The 20,774-nt window shown below is 64.4% G+C and overlaps 1 protein-coding gene across 1 annotated transcript in view; it reads left to right on the top strand.

Moving 5' to 3' along the window:
• The first annotated feature begins 3,384 nt into the window (after positions 1 to 3,384).
• Positions 3,385 to 20,774, top strand: part of BCR (BCR activator of RhoGEF and GTPase) — a 53,231-nt gene continuing 35,841 nt past the window's right edge. The window contains exon 1 of the mRNA XM_084867413.1: positions 3,385 to 5,136. Coding sequence (XP_084723539.1) covers positions 3,801 to 5,136 — 1,336 coding nt within the window. The 5' untranslated portion in view covers positions 3,385 to 3,800. The remainder of the gene's footprint in view (positions 5,137 to 20,774) is intronic.

Genomic DNA, 20,774 nt, shown 5'->3' with positions numbered 1-20,774 from the left:
TTTTACAGAGAGGAAGGGAGAGGGATAGAGAGCTAGGAACATCAATGAGAGAGAAACATTGATCATCTGCGTCCTGCACACCTCCTACCGGGGATGTGCCCACAACCAAGGTACATGCCCTTGACTGGAATCGAACCCGGGACCTTTCAGTCTGCAGGCTGACACTCTATCCACTGAGCCACACCGGTTTTGGCTAAAATCCGCAATTTTAACCGGGTGACAGCTAATCCGCATTTTAACCTAGATGCTCCTTATGCACACCTAGAACCTCTTAGTCTTCCTGCCTTTGCCTCTCTTCCTCGTCCCAGGACCAGCTCAGGCGTCCCCTCCCCTCAGACTCTGCCTCCGTCAGGCGCCCACACGGCAGCACACAATCCCTCCGCCAGGCCCGGCTCCGTTTGCCTTGTCAATTCCTCCCCCACACACCTGCACCTCCCCCCTGGGCCACCCACGTGGGCTCCTCACTCCCCAGCACTGGCTGCGGGGGGCGGGGGCGGGGGTCATGGGTAACCAGAGTCAGGTCCAGCCGAGGACAGACAGCAGATGGGGAACCACACAGTGTCTGGGCCCCGCTTTCCTCCTCCCTCGCCCTCCCTCCACTCCCTCCCGGGAAGGGCTGGGTGATAAGCTTTGCCGGAAAGCACCAGGGAGCCGGGCGGGAGCTCAGAGCCCGCTCAGAAAGAGGCTGAGGACGGGAGGGTGTCCTTGGGTCGGAAGGAGCCGTCCCTCGCGGAGATAGCACCTATCTGGCCGTGTCCTTGTGCTCAGAGACAAGCCGTTTGGCCAGAGAACAGCCGCAAACCCCAACCACACATCTGCGGGGTCTGCTTCTGTCTGCGACATTCAAGGTGGGGCTGAGCCGGGGCCTGCACACCAGAGGCTCGGGGGTCCTCTCTCCGCTGAGCGCCAGCGCCCGGGGCCTGAGCCTGCCTGGCCCGCTTGCTGGGTGGCCTGAGCTGCCAGCAGGGAAGGCAGCTGCTGTGGATGGTGAGCCGCCCCCTGCGAGGCCGGGATATATCCTTCCCATTTTGTTTCATTGGGGATGACATTGGTTCACAGAACCGTACAGGTTTAAAGTGAACTTGACCCAGGCTTGCATGGCTCCGTGGCCGAGCATCCACCTCTGAACACCATCAGGGCACAGGCCTGGGTTGCAGGCTCGATTCCCAGTGTGGGGCGTGCAGGAGGCAGCCGATCCATGATTCTGTCTCATCGTGGATGTTTCCATCTCTCTCTCTCCCCCCCTTCCTCTTTGAAATCAATAAAAATAAATATTTAAAAAATCATTTTGTTCGGTATTTGTGCGCCTTCAACTCGTCCACAGTTGCCAGTTTTGTTTTTTTTTTTATTGTAAAATGTATACCTTTTCTGTATCCCCATACATAGTCTAGTGGGCACATTTTCTTTGTTCAGAGCTTCGTCTGGCTTTCCCCATTATTTCAAATGAGTTAAACCTGAAAAGGAGTGAAAACTCAGTGAGTTACCAGCCGGTAAAGCGAGCGTACACGGGGTGGGGACACCCTGCGTATGCTTTTTGGCGAATCCCTTCACCCTCTTTCATCCAGTGCCCCCACCCGCCTGTCAGGCGGCTCCGATTGTACCCATTTCAAAGATGTGGTCACGGAGGACGGGAGCACCAGTGAGGTGTCGGCCTGGCCTGGGCCGGCCCTGCAGGCAGGGCGGCGGAGCGGCCTGCAGAGGGCAGCAGGGAGCTGTGCCTGGAAGTCGGCCCCAAGGGCTCTCAGGTGACTCCGAGGGCCTCCTTAACCAGGAACGGAAGGAACACCCGGTTCCTTTGCCCAGGTGTGCTTCCGGTTTGGCCCCTGAGTGCTCACAGCCAGTGCTCACAGCGTCTTATGTAGGAGGACCAGACCGGCTCAGCGAAGGGGCGGGAGCTGCCCCGGCCACAGAGCCTGTTGTGAGCAGCAGGGCCCTGGCCCTGGGCTCCGACTTAGACACCAGGGCGTCTCACCGGGGTGGCCCTGGAACTGGGGGGAGGACAAGAGAAGCCCTCACAGCCCGGCCGGCCGGGGTGGCTCAGCGGGTTGAGCGTGGGTCCAGGAACCGGGAGGTCGTCGGTTCGATTCCTGATTTGAGCACATACCCGGGTTGCGGGCTCAATCCTCAGTGGGGGGGTTCGTGCAGGAGGCAGACTCTCTCATCGGTGTGTCTATCTCTCTATTCCTCTCCCTTCCCCTCTCTCTAAAAGTCAATAAAAACATGCCGAAACTGGTTTGGCTCAGTGGATGGAGCGTCGGCCTGTGGACTGGAAGGTCCCAAGTTCGATTCCGGTCAAGGGCATGTACCTTGGTTGCGAGCACATCCCCAGTAGGGGGTGTGCAAGAGGCAGCTGGTCGATGTTTCTCTCTCATCGATGTTTCTAGCTCTATATCCCTCTCTCTTCCTCTCTGTAAAAAGTCAATAAAATATATTTAAAAAAACAAAAGTCAATAAAAACAATATATATATATATATTATATAAAGATACCCCCTCACATGCACCCAGGGACAGCAGAGTGGGAGGCAGGCACCCTTGCTCTCATGCCAACGCCCAGGCCGGGACTCAGGCCCAGTCTCCGGTTGACCAATCCTGTTTCCTCCCCCTCGAGGGCCCAGCGGGCTGGTTTGGGCATTTTCCTTTGCCCCATCGCACTCCCCACTCTGTGCTCTCTGCCGTGTGTGGTCTGGAGTCTCGGGGAGTCCCTGGGGCAGGAGCGGAGATGCTGTTTCACTGCCCGCCCGGGCGGTCCTGTCTGCAGCCCAGCCCTGCGGGCCACAAGGCAGGCCGGCACCCCCGGAGGAAGGCCATTCGGGGACACTTCCCTGGCCTCTGGAGTGAAGGAGAGACTGGGGTGGGGGGCGGACAAACATCTGGAACGGGACTAAGGGAAGGAAGGTGTGGTGCTGAGTGGCCTGGGGAGAAATTCCTGTGGATTCTCTCTGTGCGGATCCTGTTTGGCAGCTGTTGCTTCATCACCCACCCCAGCCTGGCACCCAGGGCCGCTGCGGGCATTGGGCAGCCCAGCCTGGCCCTTCCAGAATGAGTGACCTGCCTCTACCCCTCCCTCCCAGCTCCACCCTCAGGCTGCTGCGTGGCCCGGGGCATGGGAAACAGGGGCCAGGTGTGCCCGGCCCCGGGGTGCAGGAGGGCCTCTGGGGTGGACGCAGGGTTCGCCGCCGGGGCCTGCTTCCAGCGGAGCGCAGGGACCAGGAGGGCAGCGGCTCGCGGTGGGCGAGGCCTCCCCGCCCCCCGCCCCCCTCTCCCCGCCTCTCCCCGCCCCTCCGCGGGCGCCTCGGCGGCGCGGCCCCTTTAAGAGGCCCGCCCGGCGCCGTCAGCCGCCGCCCCCGGCCCTCCCCTTCCTGCGGCGCCGGTGCGGGCCGCGCAGAGTGGCCGGAGCGGCGGGCGGGGCGGGCGGCGGGAGGCGGCGGCCCGGATGCAGGCGGAGAGGGGCGCGCGGGCGGCGGCCTCGGACGAGCGGCGCCCGGCGCGGCGGGGGCAGCGCGGCCCGCCCCGCACACAATAGCCGAGCGCGCACCCGCACCCGCACCCGCACCCCCGCCCGCGCCCGTCCCCCCCGCACCCTAACCCGCGCCCGCCCCGCCCGCCCGCGCGCCCGGAGCCCAGGCCGCCTCACCTGCCGGGAGGGGGCGGGCATTGTTCGCGGGGCCATGGGGGGCGCCGGGCGCCCGGGGCCGGGCCTGAGGCCGCCGCGCCGCCGCCGCTGAGCCGGGTCCTCCCCCCCACCCCCGCCCGCCCCGCGCGCAGCGGCCGCCGGGCGGCGCAGGTGAGCGGCCGCGCCATGGTGGACCCGGTGGGCTTCGCCGAGGCGTGGCGGGCGCAGTTCCCGGACTCGGAGCCGCCGCGCATGGAGCTGCGCTCGGCGGGCGACATCGAGCAGGAGCTGGAGCGCTGCCGGGCCTCCATCCGGCGGCTGGAGCGCGAGGTGAACCAGGAGCGCTTCCGCATGATCTACCTGCAGACGCTGCTGGCCAAGGAGCGGAAGAGCTACGACCGCCAGCGCTGGGGCTTCCGGGGCGCCGCGCAGCCCCCCGACGGCCCCGCCGCCGCCGCCGCCGCCGAGCCCCGCGCGCCCGCGCCGCGCCCCGCGCCGCCCCCCGACGGCGCCGACCCGCCGCCGCCGCCTCCTCCTCCTCCGGCCGAGGAGCCGCCCGAGGCCCGGCCCGACGGAGAGGGCTCCCCGGGCAAAGCCGCCAGGCCCGCGCCCGCCCGCCGGCCCGGGCCCGCCGACCGGGACGACCGGAACGACCGCGGGGGCCCCCCCACCAGCGTGGCGGCGCTCCGCTCCAACTTCGAGAGGGCCCGTAAGGCCGACCCCGCCGTCGACAAGCCCTTCTACGTGAACGTCGAGTTCCACCACGAGCGCGGGCTGGTGAAGGTCAACGACAAGGAGGTGTCGGAGCGCATCAGCTCGCTGGGCAGCCAGGCCATGCAGCTGGAGCGCCGCAGGGGCCAGCGGGGCGCGCCCCTCGCACAGCCCCGCGCGCGCCCCGCCGACAGCCCGCCCCGCGGCCTGGACGGCGACTACGAGGACGCCGAGCTGAACGCGCGCTTCCTCCGGGACAACCTGGTGCCGGCCGCCGCCTGGCCGGCCCTGGAGCCGCACCAGCCCTACCAGAGCGTCTTCGTGGGCGGCCCGCCGGCGGCGGGGGGCGAGGCCGGGGGCGCCCCGGGGCTCCTGCGCAGCCAGAGCAGCGCCGCCGCCGCCGCGGAGCCCCCGCCGGAGCGCCGCCTGACCTGGCCGCGCCGCTCCTACTCGCCCCGCAGCTTCGAGGACAGCGGCGGCGGCTACACGCCGGACTGCAGCTCCAACGAGAACCTCACGTCCAGCGAGGAGGAGGAGGAGGAGGAGGACGTGTCGTCCGGCGGTCAGTCCGGCCGCATGTCCCCGAGCCCCGCCGGCCGCCGCCGCCCCCCGGGCCGCGACCGGAGCCGCTCGCCCTCGCAGACCTCGCAGCAGTCGCTGGACAGCGGCCCCAGCCCGCCGCCCACGCCGCAGTGCCCCCGGCGCCACCGCCACGGCCCCGTCGTGGTGTCCGAGGCCACCATCGTGGGCGTGCGCAAGACCGGGCAGATCTGGCCCAGCGACGGGGACAGCGCCTTCCCCGGAGACGCAGGTGGGTGCCCCCGCCATCGCCGGCCGAAGTCTGGGGGGCTTCACCCCGGCCCCCCTGGCTGGGAAGGACGGAGCCTGCAGGAGGGACTGGGAAAGGGGGGGATGCCCCAGGCCAGGAGGCATGGGCAGGTGCAGCTGGGGGGAGTGTCTGGTGCTGCTGAGGACCAGAAGGGTTCGAACCCTGCAGGTCCCTGCGCCTGGACCAGCCATCCCCGCCCTCCGTCCTCCCAGGGCCGGTTCCTGGGGTTGGGAATGGGGTGGCGGTGGGAGGAGGGGGCGGTGTGTGGGACCGGAGGCCGCCGGTTCCTTGGGTTCTGAAGTGTGGGGCTGGGTCCCAGGATGCTCTGGGCAGCCACCCCTCACTCCCCTAGGCCCTGGGGACCCTGTCAATAAAGAGGGTTTCTCCGCCGCCACCGGCTAGATCTGGTGCTTTTATCCCCGATGGATTGTGTGCTGGGCATCCCCCCATTCCCGTCCCGGAAGAGTTAGATGACACATTGGGGGAACCCTAGAGGCGCTAGCCATGCCAGTGTGGGGTTCGCTAGCCAGCCAGCCAGCCAGCCAGCGGCCCAAGTCAAGTCACAGCAGGTGAAGATGCAGATGAGGAGGAAGTGGGGTGACAGGTAGTTCTGACTCAGTGGGCCCCCGAGAACACCGAGGGGGCGGGTGGGAGTGGGGGCGGAGAGCCACACCCGTTCCCATCCGCCCGGCCTGGTGGGGGCAGTCACCCATCGTTACTCACTCGCCGGCTCCGGTGGTCGGTCCCTCCCCCGGCTCCCGCCTCCGGGGCGCCCCGAGGACCAGGGCTCACCGGGGCTGATGTTCGGCTCCCAGTGCCCGTCTGGCCCCGACCCGTGTCTGCCCCTTCTGGGCTGTGTGCACACACCGTGGGCATGGGGGTGATGGGGCTGGGTGTGAGCCAGTTTGTAACTGGGGCAGGGAGGAGGGTGGGTGGGGGTGAGCCTGTCGGGAAGCTCCCGGAGCCCAGTCCCTGTTGGACTGAACTGGTTTTCCGCTTCATTGATTTTCCTTTTTTTTCTGCTGATGGAGTTGTATGTGCTTCATTGGTCAGAGCCCTCTCGAAGCGAGTGAGGCTATTTTTGGCTCCGGAGCCGCCGCCTTTTTGGGATCAGCGCTCCGTCCTGTTTGGTTCAGGTGCCTCCGATCCCGCTGCCGGGTTTCCATGGGCAGCTGGCGGGGCTGCGGGCGGAGCCTTCGTGGGGGGCGGGGCGGAGGGGCCGCGTGTGGGACCAGAGGCCGCTGGACTGGACGAGACTCTAGGGGTGGTGGAGGAAGGCTGTGGCGTTGAGAAACCTGCTTTGTAGGCACATGGGCTCGTCTGGGGCCTGGAGGGTTGCCCTGCGGCCACTGGGTACCCGCCCTGCCCGGCCAGCTGGGGCCCGAGTGAGCCAGCCAGCCAGCCGGCCGGCTTGGCCCTCCGAGGCCCCGGAGCACTTAGGTCATCGGCAGGGTGGGAGCGAAGTCTGGGTCACGCTTTACGAGGTGTCCTGCCTCGGGAAGGATGACTCCCTTGTTTTGGGAACAGGAGGACGCATTCCAGAGGCTGTCATTAACGAGCTGGGCGGCCGGCGTGGCTCCGCGGTGGAGCGTCCACCTAGGAACCAGGAGGTCACCGTTCCATCCCCGGTCGGTGGGGGCACAGGCCCTGGTGGCGGGCTCCATCCCCAGTGGGGGGGCGTGCAGGAGGCAGCCGGGCCATGATTCTTTCTCATCACGGATGTTTCTCTCCCTCTCCCTTCCTCTTTGAAATCAGTAAGTAAAGGAACTATATCAGTAAGTAAAAGAGAAGAAAAAACATAGAAAAAGAAGGAAGGAGCTGGGAGTGCTGGTGATGTGCGTGGGTCCCCGGGAACATGCTTTTCCCGTCTCGCCCTTTCGCCTCCTTGTAGCTCAGCAGATACAGGGGTGGTGGCTGGGGCCCGAGGAGGCGCACCTGCCGGGGTGTGGGGCCCGGAGATGCGACACCCCCCACCTGTGTAGCGAAGTGGTCAGAGGAGCAAGATCATTATAATTACATGCCATCGGCTGGTCGGCCCGAGGGGGTGTGAGGCAGACGCACAGCCCTAAATAACCCACCCAGGGTCCGGCGGCCAGCCGAGGGGCTGGGGCTGCTCTCTCTGCCGACAGTGGGGTGAGGCGGGTCTCCAGAGAGAGGGCACAAGCCACCCCCCCCCCCCAGGAGGGGAGGGGACCTCCGTCAGCTGTTGTGCACACGTACGGGGACTTGCTGTGCCGGACGGCCGTGGTGCTGCGTGTCAGGAGCCCGGCCGCCTAGCAGGTCATTTTCCGTCTGGTGTGGAGGCGGCCACGGAACTCTAAGTGCCTGACAGGGATCTGCCGGCCCTGCCTGCCTGCGGGCGGCCACGGAGGGCCAGCCTCCAGAGTAGGGGTGTCGAACTCAATCAGAGAAGGGGCCAAAATCTAAAATCCAGCCTAAATCGCGGGCCGAATGGTTTACTGAACAGTCATAAACTGACAATGTCATAAACTGACAGTGGAGTGCAGTGATGACAGCGCGGTGCGGGCCACATTGCAAGGCCTGGCGGGCTGGATTTGGCCCGCGGGCCTTGTGTTTGACACATGTGCTCCAGAAGTGTTGTTCCTCTCTCGCTTTGCAAATCTGCCAGAGAAAGGGGTTCTCTAACTTCCCACATGTCCTGGGTTTGGCGGGGGGGGGGGGAGTCCCCGAGGGCAGGCTTGCTGGCAAGGCATGGCCCTCCACCCACCTTTTCTGTCCTAACAGTCAGGGGCCGGGGTGGAGGGTACCTGCTGCCCTGCCCACCTGTGAGCAGGCCGTGGGAGACGCAGAGGGGCGTGCCTGGCGGGGCAGGTGTGACCCAGGAGCCAGCCTCTTGCACGGCGCGTCCGGCTCCTGGTCCGGGGAGCCAGGCCGGTGACCAGGGCGTGCTGGGAGGAGGCGTCTCCCGGTGGCCAGGAGCCAGCCGCGGGGGCGCTGGGAGGAGAGGACGGGGCCAGGGACGGACAGCTCCATGGGGATGCTTGACTGCAGAGCTCCGCCATGGCTGGAGAAAAGCTTTTGCAGATTCTCCTCCCCTTCATGCCTGATGCTGCCGTGCAGACGGCGCTGCTGGGTCCGCTGGGGAGCCGACACGACAGGAGGAGGTTGTCTGCATGTTACACATATGGTGCATACGTGCCTATAAGGTGAACGTTCTGGAAGCCAGCACCCTGGGGGTAAGGGTCTGAGATCTGAGGCCGCCGAGCTCTTGGCCGGGCTGGTGGGAGCCGGGGAAGGAGGCCTGTGGCCGGCAGCTCGCTGCGGAGCAACCGGGCGGCCTGTGCTCACCCCAGAGCAGCTGGGGGGCCACCGCGGGTGCAGCCTGAGGCTCTGGGTCCCGATGGTGAACATACACCTGGTGTCTGGTTTCCCCTCCTGTGGCCCTGCTTCCGAGGCCAGATGGCGCGAGTCGCCACGGCAGACCCCAGTCTGTGGAAGAGCGAGCGAGCGAGGCCCCAGGAAGGGCTGGACCAGGCTCTAGAAAGCCGTGTGTGTGGGCTCTGTGGCTGGTGTGGCTCAGTGGATAGAGCACCCGCCTGCAGACCGCAGGGTCCCGGGTTCGATTCCCGTCAAGGGCATGTACCTGGGTCGTGGGCTCTTCCCTGGGTCAGGGCTCGTGTATACAGGAGGCAGCCCATCGGTGTGCTTCTCTCACATCGATGTCTCTCTCTCTCCACTCTCTGAAAATCAATGGGAAAATATATCCTTGTGTGAGGGTTAGAACAACAACAACAAACCAACGAAAGCGGAGTGTGGGGCTCCAGAAAGGGGTGTGTGAGGAAGTGGGGGACGGGGCCTCCCAGCCCGGGGAGCCCTGTGCTTGCCTCTCCAGCCCTGGGCAGCTGGGGTGTCGGGTTCCAGAAACCGGCAGGGGAGGTGAATGGGGAGGCACTTGTTCTAACTGCTCAGGAAGCGCCCCTGCTTGCTGGGGGCGTGGCCACTGCTGGGCTGGGCCGCTGGGCTGGACGGCCAGGACCCCAGCGAGGGGCCCGCTTTCTCATTGGCAGGTACACGCTGTCAGTCAGCTGTCCGGGTGCGATTGACAGATGGACAGAGACGTGGCCCCCAGCCACGTTTGGCTCAGGATAGAGCCGGTGTGGCTCAGTGGATAGAGCGCCAGCCTGCAGACTGAAGGGTCCCAGGTTCAATTCCGGCCAAGGGCACGTGCCTGGGTTGCGGGCTTGATCCCCAGTAGGAGGTGTGCAGGAAGTGATTCTCTCTCATCATTGATGTTTCTATCTCTCTCCTTCTCCCTTCCTCTCTGAAATCAATAAAGAAGTATATTTTAAAAAGAGAGAGACGTCTGGGGGAGATAAGAGATCCACCAAAGGACTTGTGTACATGCGTATAAGTACAACCAAGGGACACAAAACTCTGGGGAGGGAGGGCATGTAAGGGGGGGGGGGCAGTGGTAAAATATGTACACAGATAATAATTTAATTTAAAAAAAAAGAGAGAGAGAGAGAGAGAGAGACACAGGCCCCCAGACCAGAGTGCCCCAGCCGAGCCGCCCCGGGCGGGCAGGGGACAGGCGGGAGGGGGGTGGGAAGCGGCTGTTGCTTCTCTCTCCCCCCGAGCACGCCGCGCCCTCCAGCGTGTGCGTGAATCAGCCACTCCTCGGGGAGGAGGTCACCGTGTTTCTGGAACTTTTCCCACGGGGCAGGACGGGGCCTGCCCGCTAATGAGACCTCGGACATCAAAGGCCGAGGCGGGACTGGCCGGTGGGGCCATCCTGGGCCCCGCAGGCCCCGCGGTGGGAGCTCAGACACCCACGCCCTCCTGTGCGCAGGCTCCGGGCACAGACCAGCCGGGAGCCGGGGGTGAGGCCCAGGGGCCGGCCTCGGCTGTTCCCTTTTAGAGCTGTTCTGTTTTGAAGCTTCGAGGTGTTTTTTGTTTTATTGTGTTTTTATTGTTTTTTTAATCTTCGTCCGAGGATATTTTCCCATGGATTTTTAGGGAGAGTGGAAGAGAGAGGGAGAGGCGGAGAGAAACATGGATGTGAGAGAAACATCGATTGGAGAGAGACACATCGATGGGTTGCCTCCTGCATGCACCCCAGCCAGGGTGCAGCTTCAGAAGAGTCTACAACCAAGGTCTATGCCCTTGACAGGAGTCCAGCCCTTGACCCTCTGGAGCAGGCTGACGCTCTGTCCACGGAGCCACACCGGCCAGGGCTGAGGGTTTTTGTCACGCTGGGCTGGGCTGCGGTTTGCCTGGGAAAGGCCTGGGGCTTTTTATCTTGACGGCGGCCTCTGGGTCAGCAGGTCAGCACGTGACGTTAGGAGCTCACGTCTGTGTCCATGCAAGTGCCTGGGCTCTGGGGTGTGTGTGTGTGTGTGTGTGTGTGTGTGCATAGCTTCATAGCTTTTCTCTGCTCCATGCTGCCGAGCCCGGAGATGTCAGCAGAGTGGTTGTGGGAAACTGGGTGCTCGGCTGGCCCTCATCCTGGCTGCCCGTGTAGACTGCAGCCCAGCCTCTGCTGTCGTTAAAAAAAAATTAAAATTAAAAAAAATCGCTACCCTACCCAGTTTGGCTCAGTGGATAGAGCATCGGCCTGCAGACTGAAGGGTTCCAGTCAAGGGCACATGCCCAGGAAATGTGGGCTGGACCCCCAGTGGGGTCCAGTCCATCCTGGCCCCGGGAGGTCCTGCCTGGCTCGGAGGGAAGCCCCGAGGACGCGGGACGCTGAGGTGGGGAAGGGGTTGACAGACGGGAGAGACGCTGGTAACAGCCCGGCCAGGCCCCGAGGCTGCTGCTGCGTTGGTCCGCTCAGACGCCTCCCTGTGCCTGAGCACCTGCGGCGAGTCAGTGCGGCTGTGCGGGCTGGGGGGGGGGGCAGACACAGCAAGGCGGCTGCCGTTGGAGGGGGGGGCAGTGGGGTGCCACGGGCTGCGGGGAGGAGGACTGGCTGTGTCTGACACTGGCCAGGTGTCCCCCATGGCAGCGGGCACCCATGGGCTTGTGGGAGGACTCACTGCAGCTGCGAGCCAGCCGCCCAGGAGGATCGGCCCCCCTCCCCGGGGTGTGGCTCTAGAGCGAGGGGGCGCCCCCTTTTCCTTCCCCTGCTCCGCGTTCCCCGTCCTCGCTCCGTGGTCGGCTGCCGCTCGGGTGCAGAGGCAGATGGCTCCCATGCCCTGGGCCCGGGCTGCCCACCTGTCTCTGCGGCGGCCTCTCCTCGGACCCCGTTAGCGTTGTGATTCCGAATTAAATCATGTCATCCCGCGATCCCGGGAGGAAATCGCTCGGAAAACCTCGTTGGCAAGCGTCCCAGCGCCGTCTCTGCGTAAGACCCCGATTGGGTCCGGCTGCCTGCGGGGGCCGGGGCCGGGGCGGCTGGGCTGGGGAGGATTTGGCTCTGAGGGCACGCCGGCTCTGGTTGATTGTCAGCTTCCTTGCCTGCCCCACTAGCTGGAGGCACGGGGGTCAGCAAACCCCTCGGGTCAGCCCAGGGCTGGCACGGGCGCTCAGGAGCCGGACAGGGGTGCCCTGGGCCGGGAGCCGGCATGCGGAGCCGGGCCGCAGGGAGGCGTCTGCCAGGGCAGAGGTGACGGTGTCCGGGCAGGTGGTTGGCAGGGGGAGGCCTGGCAGTGCCAGCTGGTGCCCAGCCAGCGGAGCAGCCCTGCGTGGCCAGGAGCCCCAGGCGGGGGCTCTCTCTCGCGCTGACACCCGCTGGGCTCACGTGCGCGGTGCCGGCTGCGTGCATCTCGGCGCCGCGGTGCTGGAGGGACGTGGGTCCCTGGGAGCCATCGCGGCCCTTCGTCACCGAGGCCCCACCCGGGGTCAGAGGCCGAGGCTCGCGTCCCGCAGGGGCAGCGCTCTGGGCATGCCCAGTGCCAGCCGGAGTGGGGCCTGCCCTGGCGCCCAGCCGGCCGGCCCCGGGATGGGCTGGTCTGTCTGGACGGCACGGGGACAGGAGGGCATCCGTGCTGGCCGGAGAGGAGGCCCCCGTGCTGGTCTGCGTTTCCTTCACAACTTCCTTTCCTTTCAGTAGATTTTCATTGATTTCAGAGAGGGAGCGAGAGAGAGAGAGAGAGAGACAGAGAGACAGAGAGAGACAGAGAGAGACAGAGAGACATCCATATGAGAGAGAATCACGGATAGGTTGCCTCCTGCACGCCCCACCCTGGGGATCGAGCCCGCAACCTGGGCTGTGCCCTGACTGGGAATTGAACCTAAGACCTCCTGGCTCATAGGTTGGCGCTCACCACTGAGCTACGCCGGCCGGGCTCCTTCAGAACTGTCTTTCCACCTGGCGTGCTTGGCTGGCTGGTCCTGTGTGCCTGTTCTGTGGTCTTGCAGGAAAGAGACACCCACCCCCTGATCCGGGGACTTCGGCTTTCCGCTTTGTAACGGGATCCCACACGCTCCGGCCAGGATCTGCGCCCCACTGCACCCCGCAGGGAGGGGGGCGCGTCTGTCCGCCCGCCCGTGGCAGGCTCTGGCGTTCAACCAGAGGCGGGTGTTGGGTCATTCGAGCCTCTGCGCTTTGTCCTGCAGCACTGGGCCTGGCGGGCCTCCTCTTAAAGGGCCAGGTAGTAACTCATGGAGGACGGTGTGGCTGAGCGGCCACATCCAGGCTGTGGGACAGGAGCAGCTTCCAGGGACCATCTCCCGTGGGGTCGTTTAAAACCGTCCTCAGGCCCTGACCGGTGTGGCTCAGTGGATAGAGCGTCGGCCTGCGGACCGAAAGGTCCCGGGTTCAGTTCCGGTCAAGGGCATGTAGTACCTTGGTGGCGGGCACATCCCCAGTGGGAGGTGTGCAGGAGGCGGCTGATAGATGTTTCTCTCTCATCGATGTTTCTAGCTCTCTATCCCTCTCCCTTCCTCTCTGTAAAAAAAAAAAAAAAGAAGCAATAAAATATATATTTAAAAAACACACACACACACAAAACAAAACATCCTCAGGCCCCTGGTCACACGGAAGCAGGTGTTGACGGGCTGGGTTCGGCCCGTGGGCCCCGATGGCCCCCGTTCTGCGGGGAGCCGCCCCGGATTCCTGGTGATGACGGCAGGAGGCGGCTGAGCCGTGTGTGGGCGGCTCACATCCGTGTTCAGCGGCTCACGTGACGGCTCCTGGAACCTGCGAGGCCGGAAGGGTCGGTCTTCCCTCTTCCCGAGGCCGCTCCCCTCCAGGAACCCGCTCTGCTCCGGAGGGAGGCGGCCCCCTGGGTGCCAGCTCCCCGGCCCCCTGGGTGCCAGCTCCCCGGCTCTCCGCCGCTCCCCGTGCTGACGGTGGGTCCCCGGAAACGAGGCCGGTCCCGGGTGAATCGTCACAGGAATCGGGTGACAGGGCCCGGGGTAGCCAGGACACTCTCTGTTCTTTCTTTCTTGTATGTGTTTGAAATTTTCCATCATGAACGGTTTTCTTTATTTGTTTGTCTTTTAAAATATATTTTTATTGATCTCAGAAAGGAAGGGAGAGGGGAGTGAGAAGCACCCGTGAGGAGAGAGAATCACGGACCGGCTGCCTCCTGCACGCCCCCGACGGGGGATGGAGCCCGCAACCCGGGCCTGTGCCCTGACCGGGAATCGAACCGGGGACCTCCCGGCTCCGAGGTCAACGCTTCACTGCTAAAGCCCCCAGCCAGCTGGGTGGAATGAAAAGTTTTTAAAGATACGTCACTCATCGATCAAAGCTCTGATCAGTCCATTTGGGCTGCTGTCCCAGAATACCACAGACCGGCTGGCTTATACGTAACATCCTTTTGTTCCTCGCTGTTTTGAAGGCTATAAACGGCCACGATCAGGGTGCCAGCAGACCCCGGCCGGCGTGGCTCCGTGGTTGAGCATCAACCCACGACCCAGGAGGTCACGGTTCGATTCCCAGTCAGGGCACAGGCCCGGGTTGCCGGCTCCATCCCCAGCGCGGGGCGCACAGGAGGCAGCCGATCCGTGATTCTCTCTCCTCCTCGATGTTTCTCTCTCCCCCTCTCCCTTCCTGACATCAATAAAAGTGCATTCACAAAGAAAAATGCGCGCCTGAGAGTTGACGGAGGACGCTGTCTCCTCATCTGCAGACGAGAAATCACCCGTAGGAGTCACCCACCCAGGGGCTGGCCGTCGCGGCTCGGTGAGACGCCGCCCGGGGACCCGCCGTTCTCTGTGTCAGGACCGATAGCAGGAGGGGGTGCGAGCGTGGCACCACTGGCTGCCGGTGTGTGTTTTTGGTGTGTGTGTGTGTGTGTGTTTTGTTTTTTTTAAAATATATTTTATTGATTTTTCCACAGAGAGGAAGGAAGAGGGTCAGAGAGCTAGAAAGGTCGATGAGAGAGAAACATCGGCCAGCCGCCTCCTGCACACCCCCCCCCCGGGGATGTGCCCGCGACCAATGTACATGCCCCTGACCGGAATCGAACCTGGGACCTTTCAGTCCGCAGGCCGACGCTCTATCCACAGAGCCACACCGGTTTGGGCTGGTGTGTGTTTTTGGCGTGTTGTGTGTTTTTTTTTAAGTGGCCGAGAGGACAGTGAAGAGCTGCCTTTTCCATCGGAGTTGGGGAAGCCCAGCATGTTTGTTTCCACGTGGTGTTTTTGTTTTTTTTTTTCTGACCGGTTTTGTTTTTCTTGGGAACAGAGCCCTTCTGTGCCCGTGACCTTTTGGGGGACACTCGAGCCCATGGCGCCGAGGAGAAGGGAACCCCGTAGCTGAGCCTCCGCACCCCAGCCTGGCTGCTCACGGCCTCCGCGTGGCGCCGAGGAGCCCACGGAGTGTGTGTTCTCTGCGGGGTGCGTGTGGGGGAATCCGTAGGGAGGGCCTGCCTGGGCATTGATGGGCCTGGCCGGGCCGGGGACAGGGAGCCGGGGGCAGGGAGCCGGGAGCAGGCGGCCGTCCCAGGGGCCACCGGTGCTTGGGGGGACCCTGTGGCTCGCGGCCTGTGCTGGTGAGTGTCAGCCGTCCAGACCCGCCCGGGGAGGGGGTCCCGGCCTTTGCTTTTGCCCCTTTTCTTTGTCGGTTGGGAAAGAATGTGTAAGAGGGTACAGGTCACTGGCACGAAGGCTAGGCGCCGAATTGAGCAACCATCCCCACCAGCCGTCGCCAGAACGCCTTCATCTTCCCGCAGGGAGACTGTCCCCAGCACACCCCAGCCTCCCCCCGCCCGCCCGGCCCCGGTGCCGGCTCCTCTGCTCTGGCTCTGTGCGTCCGACGGCGCTCAGTGCCTCTCACCCAGCAAAACCCTCGGTGGCCGCCCTTCTGTGCCCGCTGTCTCTAAGGCTCATCCACACTCGCACGTGTGTCAGAATTGCCTCCTGCTCTAGAGCTGAATAATAATCCATTTATGAGTATGCCACCTTTTACAAAATATTTTTTATTGATTTCAGAGAGGAAGAAAAAGAGAGAGGGAGGGAGAGGAGAGAGAGAGAGAAACATCCATGATGAGAGAGAACCATGGATCGGTGCCTTCTGCATGTCCCGCCCTGGGGATGGAGCCTGCGTCCTGGGCCTGTGCCCTGACCGGGAGTCAAACCGTGACCTCCTGGTTCCTAGGTCAGCGCTTACCACTGAGCCATGCCGGCCGGGCACCAGTGAAAATCACGGAGCACAGTGGCACGCGGTCGGTCGGTCTGTCTGTCTGTCTCTTCCTCCGGTTCCTTTTTTTAGGTCACTGCCGTTCCCCAGACAGACGGCTCTTTGTGCTCTTCTCCCGAGTCTTCTGCGCGGTTGAAAGTGTTTCAAACCCAAAACGTTAAATAAACAAACACACGGAAGCCGGGCTCTGCCCACGCTCGGGCCGGTTGTGAGGACGGGGAAGGGCGTGCCCCCGAAGGCCGGGGCTCCGGGCAGGGCCGTGGGCCGTGGGCCGTGGGCGTGAGCCGTAGCCACCCTCTCCCCCCTCCCACCCTCCCGAGCAGGGCCATCGGCTGCGACAGGAGAGGCCTCCATGCCTGCCTGCTGCAGAAGGAAGCGCTGAGGCCCAGGGTCCTGAGTCCGCCTTGTGGAGAAACACTGGGTCCTGCCCGGCCGGTGCGGCCCAGTGGTTAGAGCACCGCCCTCCTAGGAACCAGGAGGCCAACGTTCGATTCCGGATCAGGGCAGGTGCCCGGGTTGTGGACTCCATCCGCAGCGTGGGGTGTGCAGGAGGCGGCCGATCCATGCTTCTCTCTCACCTACAGAAGCACCCGTGAGAAGGATGGTCCCCTTTTTGACCGAATTTGTCGTAATGACAGTTAACAGGACGACACAGAGTTCAGGCAGCGCCCAGTCCCACAACATGTCATTTGCTCCCTCTGTTGTGTGTTCACCCCAACTCAGGTCTCCCCTCAGTGTTCACCCCAGCCCCCGCTGCCTGCTCCATCACCCCTCGGCCCCGCCTTCCCTGGCGGTTTTAACACGTGTCCATGTCCGTGAGGTTTTTTTTCTCTCTTTTTTTCTTTTTCTCTCAATCCCTCCAGCTCCCCTCAGCCCCCCCGAGGTCAGCCTCTCCCCGAGGCCACGGGAGGGCTCTGAGGGGTGACCTGGGACAGTGCCTGGGGTACCCAGAAACTGAGTTTCCTCCCCTGGCCCCACTGGGTATCAGCTTTTTCCTTAACAACTGCAGAATGCTCTGGGCAAGATGTTTTTAAAAATATATTTGTATTGCTTTCAGAGAGGGAGGGAGGGAGAGGGAGAGAGAGAAACGTCCATGATGAGAATCATGGATCGGCTGCCTCCCGCACGCCCCCTTACTGGGGATGGAGTCACAACCCGGGCCTGTGCCCTGACCGGGGATCGGACTTGGGTCCCTTCCGTCCGCAGGCTGACGGCTCTGCCCACTGAGCCACACCAGCCAGGGCCACCGGGCAAAGTTTGTGAGATGCCCAGTGGGTAAGGCAGAGGAAGCTGGCTGGCACTCCCCCTGCCCAGCAGTGTCCCTCCGCAGGGCCCTGTGGGGCGTGAGACCTCCTGATCCGGGGGCGGTGTGTCCTGGGCAGAGGCGAGGCCTCGGCAGCCTGGGCAGTGACGGCGGGAGCTGACCTGAGAGCGTGCTGGCCACACGTAATGGGGCAGGTGAGGTGGCCCTTGGTCCTCCCCGCCCAGGGCTCCCCGCCCAGGCAGCCGGCTAGTGTCCAGGCCCCACGGCTGGGCAGAGCCGGGGAGGGGAGCGGAGGGGAGGGGAGGGAGCGGAGGCCAGGCCCGGCCAGGCACCTGCCGGGAGGCTGTTGCTCTGTCCCGGGATGATCCCGCTCGGAGGGCAGGGGGCCGCCTGCAGCCGGGATGGATCGCCCGTTTCCTGGCTGCAGGGAGAGGCCCCGGCCGGGGGGAGAGGTCAGGGCCCCGCCCGGCGTGGGGGGGAGCGGTGTTTACCGAGCGGCCAGTTGGAGCGGCGAGAGCGGCTGGCTAATCCCTGGTTTCCACGGAGCCCGAGGCCTGCGGCCTGCCAGCCCGCGCCCGCCGCCCAGCCGCTGCCCTGATGGCCGTGATGACGGACGGACGGACGGGCCGGCCAGCCAGACGGTGAAAACAGGAAACCCGGTCTTTTTAAAAATAATCCGGGGGGCGGAGAGAGAGCGAAGGAGCAAAGAGTGGGAACCGTGGGACGGCGGCCCCTCGCGTGCCCGGCGATGGAGGAGAGCGCCGGCAGGGTCCCGATGCCCATGCACCCGAGGCGGGAGGGGGAGCATGGGCCCTCCTGGGGGGCTGGGCCCTTCGACGGCCCCGGGGGGCGGGCACAAGGGGAGGCCAGGAGGACGGGGTCTGCCACCCAGACCTCCGCTGGTGAGGAGCCCCCAGGTCTCCCCTCCCAGCACCCTGGGGGGTGGCGCCAGCTGTGAGAGGGCAGGGTCAGTGGCCGGACCCCAATGGTGCCCCCCCAGCCTCCCGCACAGAGCAGCCGGGGGCTGCGATCTGGTGGCGCCAGCCCTTCCCCCACCCCCCTCCCTGTCCCCCGGCAAAGCCTGGCGCAGGCCCTGCCTCCGGGGCCGCCCTTCCTGCCTCTCCTGGGGCAGCCGGCCGGCCAGGCCCGGGTGCCCGTCGGGGGGAGTGCTGGGAGCCCTTATCTCGGCGGCCGGCCGGCCGGGAGGGCCGGTTATCTCTGCCCTCCATGCGGCCGGGAGGAAGCCGGTGCCGAGCGGCACACGCAGGCACCGTGTCCACAACAGGAAGCCGGGCGCGGCCGGTGCCCGGCACCTTCTGGGGCCGCCATGCCGCAGCCGCTCCTGCTGCCCGGGGCCACCTCCCGGCCCCTGCGGCTCTCAGAGCCGGGTTTTCCGACGGCATTTACATGTGTGACGCGGCGTGTCAGCGGCACGCCTGCCCGTGGCACCGGGGTCCTGCCTGGCAGTCTGGGTAGGGCACAGTGTGGACACCATTCCTTCTAAAGCCCAGCTTCCGGCTCTGGCCGGTGTGGCTTAGTGGACAGAGCGTCGGCCTGCGGACTGAAGGGTCCTGGGTTCGATTCCCACCAGAGGCACATGCCTGGTTTGCAGGCTCGATCCCCAGGGTGGGGCATGCAGGAGGCAGCCAATCAATGACTCTCTCTCATCATCAGTGTTTTTCTCTCCCTCTCCCTCTCCCTTCCTCTCTGAAATCAATAAAAATATTTTTTTAGCCGAAACCGGTGTGGCTCAGTGGATGGAGCATCGGCCTGCAGACTGAAAGGTCCCGGGTTCGATTCCGGTCAAGGGCATGCACCTGGGTTGCGGGCACATCCCCAGTAGGGGTTGTGCAAGAGGCAGCTGATCGATGATTCTCTCTCATCGATGTTTCCAGCTCTCTATCCCTCTCTCTTCCTCTCTGTAAAACATCAATAAAATATATTTTAAAATATATATATATTTAATGTATTTATATTTAACATAACATATTTAATATGTATTTAATATATATTAATATACATATTAATATACTTAATATATATATATTTTAGAAAAGGAAAAAATATTTTTTAAAAAATAAAAATAAAAAAATAAAGCTCAGCTCTGCCTGCACCCCAGAGTGCCCTCTGAGTGGCCTTGTGAGTGAGAAAGACCCTCTCCCAGGGAGGGCAGAGGCGTGAAGGGGAGCCCACCCCACCCCTGCCCCCTGCGGTGCCTCCACCCACCCGGAGACCTCCCGCGCCTGGCGCAGCAGCCGGGGAGCCCGGGGCGGGAGGGGGCTGGAGGGGGCTGGAGTTCCCGTTCTCTCTGGTGGCTCCGGGCCTCTCAGCCACACGCCCTGCGGCAGCCTCGGAGGCCTGGCGAGCAGGCCTGGCATCGGGCGGTCCGCTGGGCAGCTGCCGGGAGGGCGGGCCCCGGCGGGAGGCGGCCGAGTCTGCCCTGAGCCGGGCTGAGGCCACCCGTCCTCCCCCTCATGGGTGTGCCTGTGTGTGCGTCCTTGATGTCAGAGAGGAAGGAAGAGGGAGGGAGAGAGAAACATCGATGATGAGAGCGAGTCCTGCGTCGGCTGCCTCCTGCACGCCCCACACTGGGGGCGGAGCCTGTAACCTGGGCCCGTGCCCTGGACTGGAATCAAACCTGGGACCCTTCAATCCGCAGGCCGGCGCTCTATCCGCTGAGCCACACCGGCCAGGGCCGTGTGTCCTTGTTAATGAGCCGGTTCGGTGTCAGGCGTGTCCTGTGCCTGGTCCCCGTCTTGCACGTAAACAGAGCGCCCGGCGCTGAGCAGCCTGGACCCGAGCCGTCCCCGAGGCCAGAGGAGCGCGTTGTGGTTATTTTGGGACTTCCTCTGGAGGCACCCCGGGGCCCCTGGCTCTGTGGACCCACCCTGCCCCTCACAGCCCTCTGGCAGTGCGCTGGGCAGGCCAGGTGCAGGGTGTGGGCTCGGCCAGAGGCCGAGAGCGGACTGCAGGGCCCATTCCCCAGGCTCTCCCGCCCGCCCAGGAGGTGAGGGCATGGCCTGAGCGCCCCCTGCCAGCCTGTGCTGGGCGCTGTCCAGGACTTTTGGGGGGAAACCCCTGGGGGTCTGGAGGAGCTGAGATGCCCCAGACCATGCCTCTCCCCTTTGACCTCTATTTGTAGCCCATTCTCGCCGTCGTGCATCGCAGCATGTGCCAGCAGGGTGGGGGGTGGTCGGGGGGTCGGACCAGGGACCTCCGGGCCCGCAGGGTCCTGTGGTCGGTCCTGCACCACAGCTGTGCCACGTGACGGTAGCGCCTACCCCAGACTCGGCCCTCTCCCGGCCTGTGCCACCAGGGAGTGTGGGGCCGCCGTCCGCGTCCCTGGGCATGTCCTGCGGCCACACCCCGGGCGTGCTCGGGCCCTTGGGCTTTGCTTCCTGCCTTTTGCGCTGTTTGCTTCCTGGGGCCGCCTCCGAGCCCTTGGGAATGGGCGGGTGCAAACCCACACAAACAGCCTCCCTGGCCAGCCTGGCACCCTCCCCTGGCCCCCGGCCTGCTCCGTCCGGGACCTGGAGGCCCTGCCGCCGGGGGGAGGGCCCTCCGCGGGCGGGCGGGGCGGGGCGGGCACAGCTCAGCCGCCTCTCAGCCTCCTCCTTGGGCTGCGTTAGCGTCAGTGATTCATTTCCTCCTGGAGCCGGTGAGCTTCCCGGCAGAATTCCGGCTCGGAGCCTGGCCGGCCTGGCCGGTGTGCGCCTTCTCTTCGGACACGGCCTTCCCCCGGCGCCCAGAGTCCCTCTGACTCCGTTTTAGACGGCATCTATTTACGTTTAACTTCGTCACACAGGG

This window comes from Pipistrellus hanaki, assembly GCF_964339955.1.
Source record: "Pipistrellus hanaki genome assembly, chromosome: 19".
In the NCBI taxonomy this organism is placed as follows: Eukaryota; Metazoa; Chordata; class Mammalia; order Chiroptera; family Vespertilionidae; genus Pipistrellus; species Pipistrellus hanaki.
The sequence above is the reverse complement of the archived record's forward strand: the minus strand, read 5'-3'. Positions and strand labels throughout refer to the sequence as shown.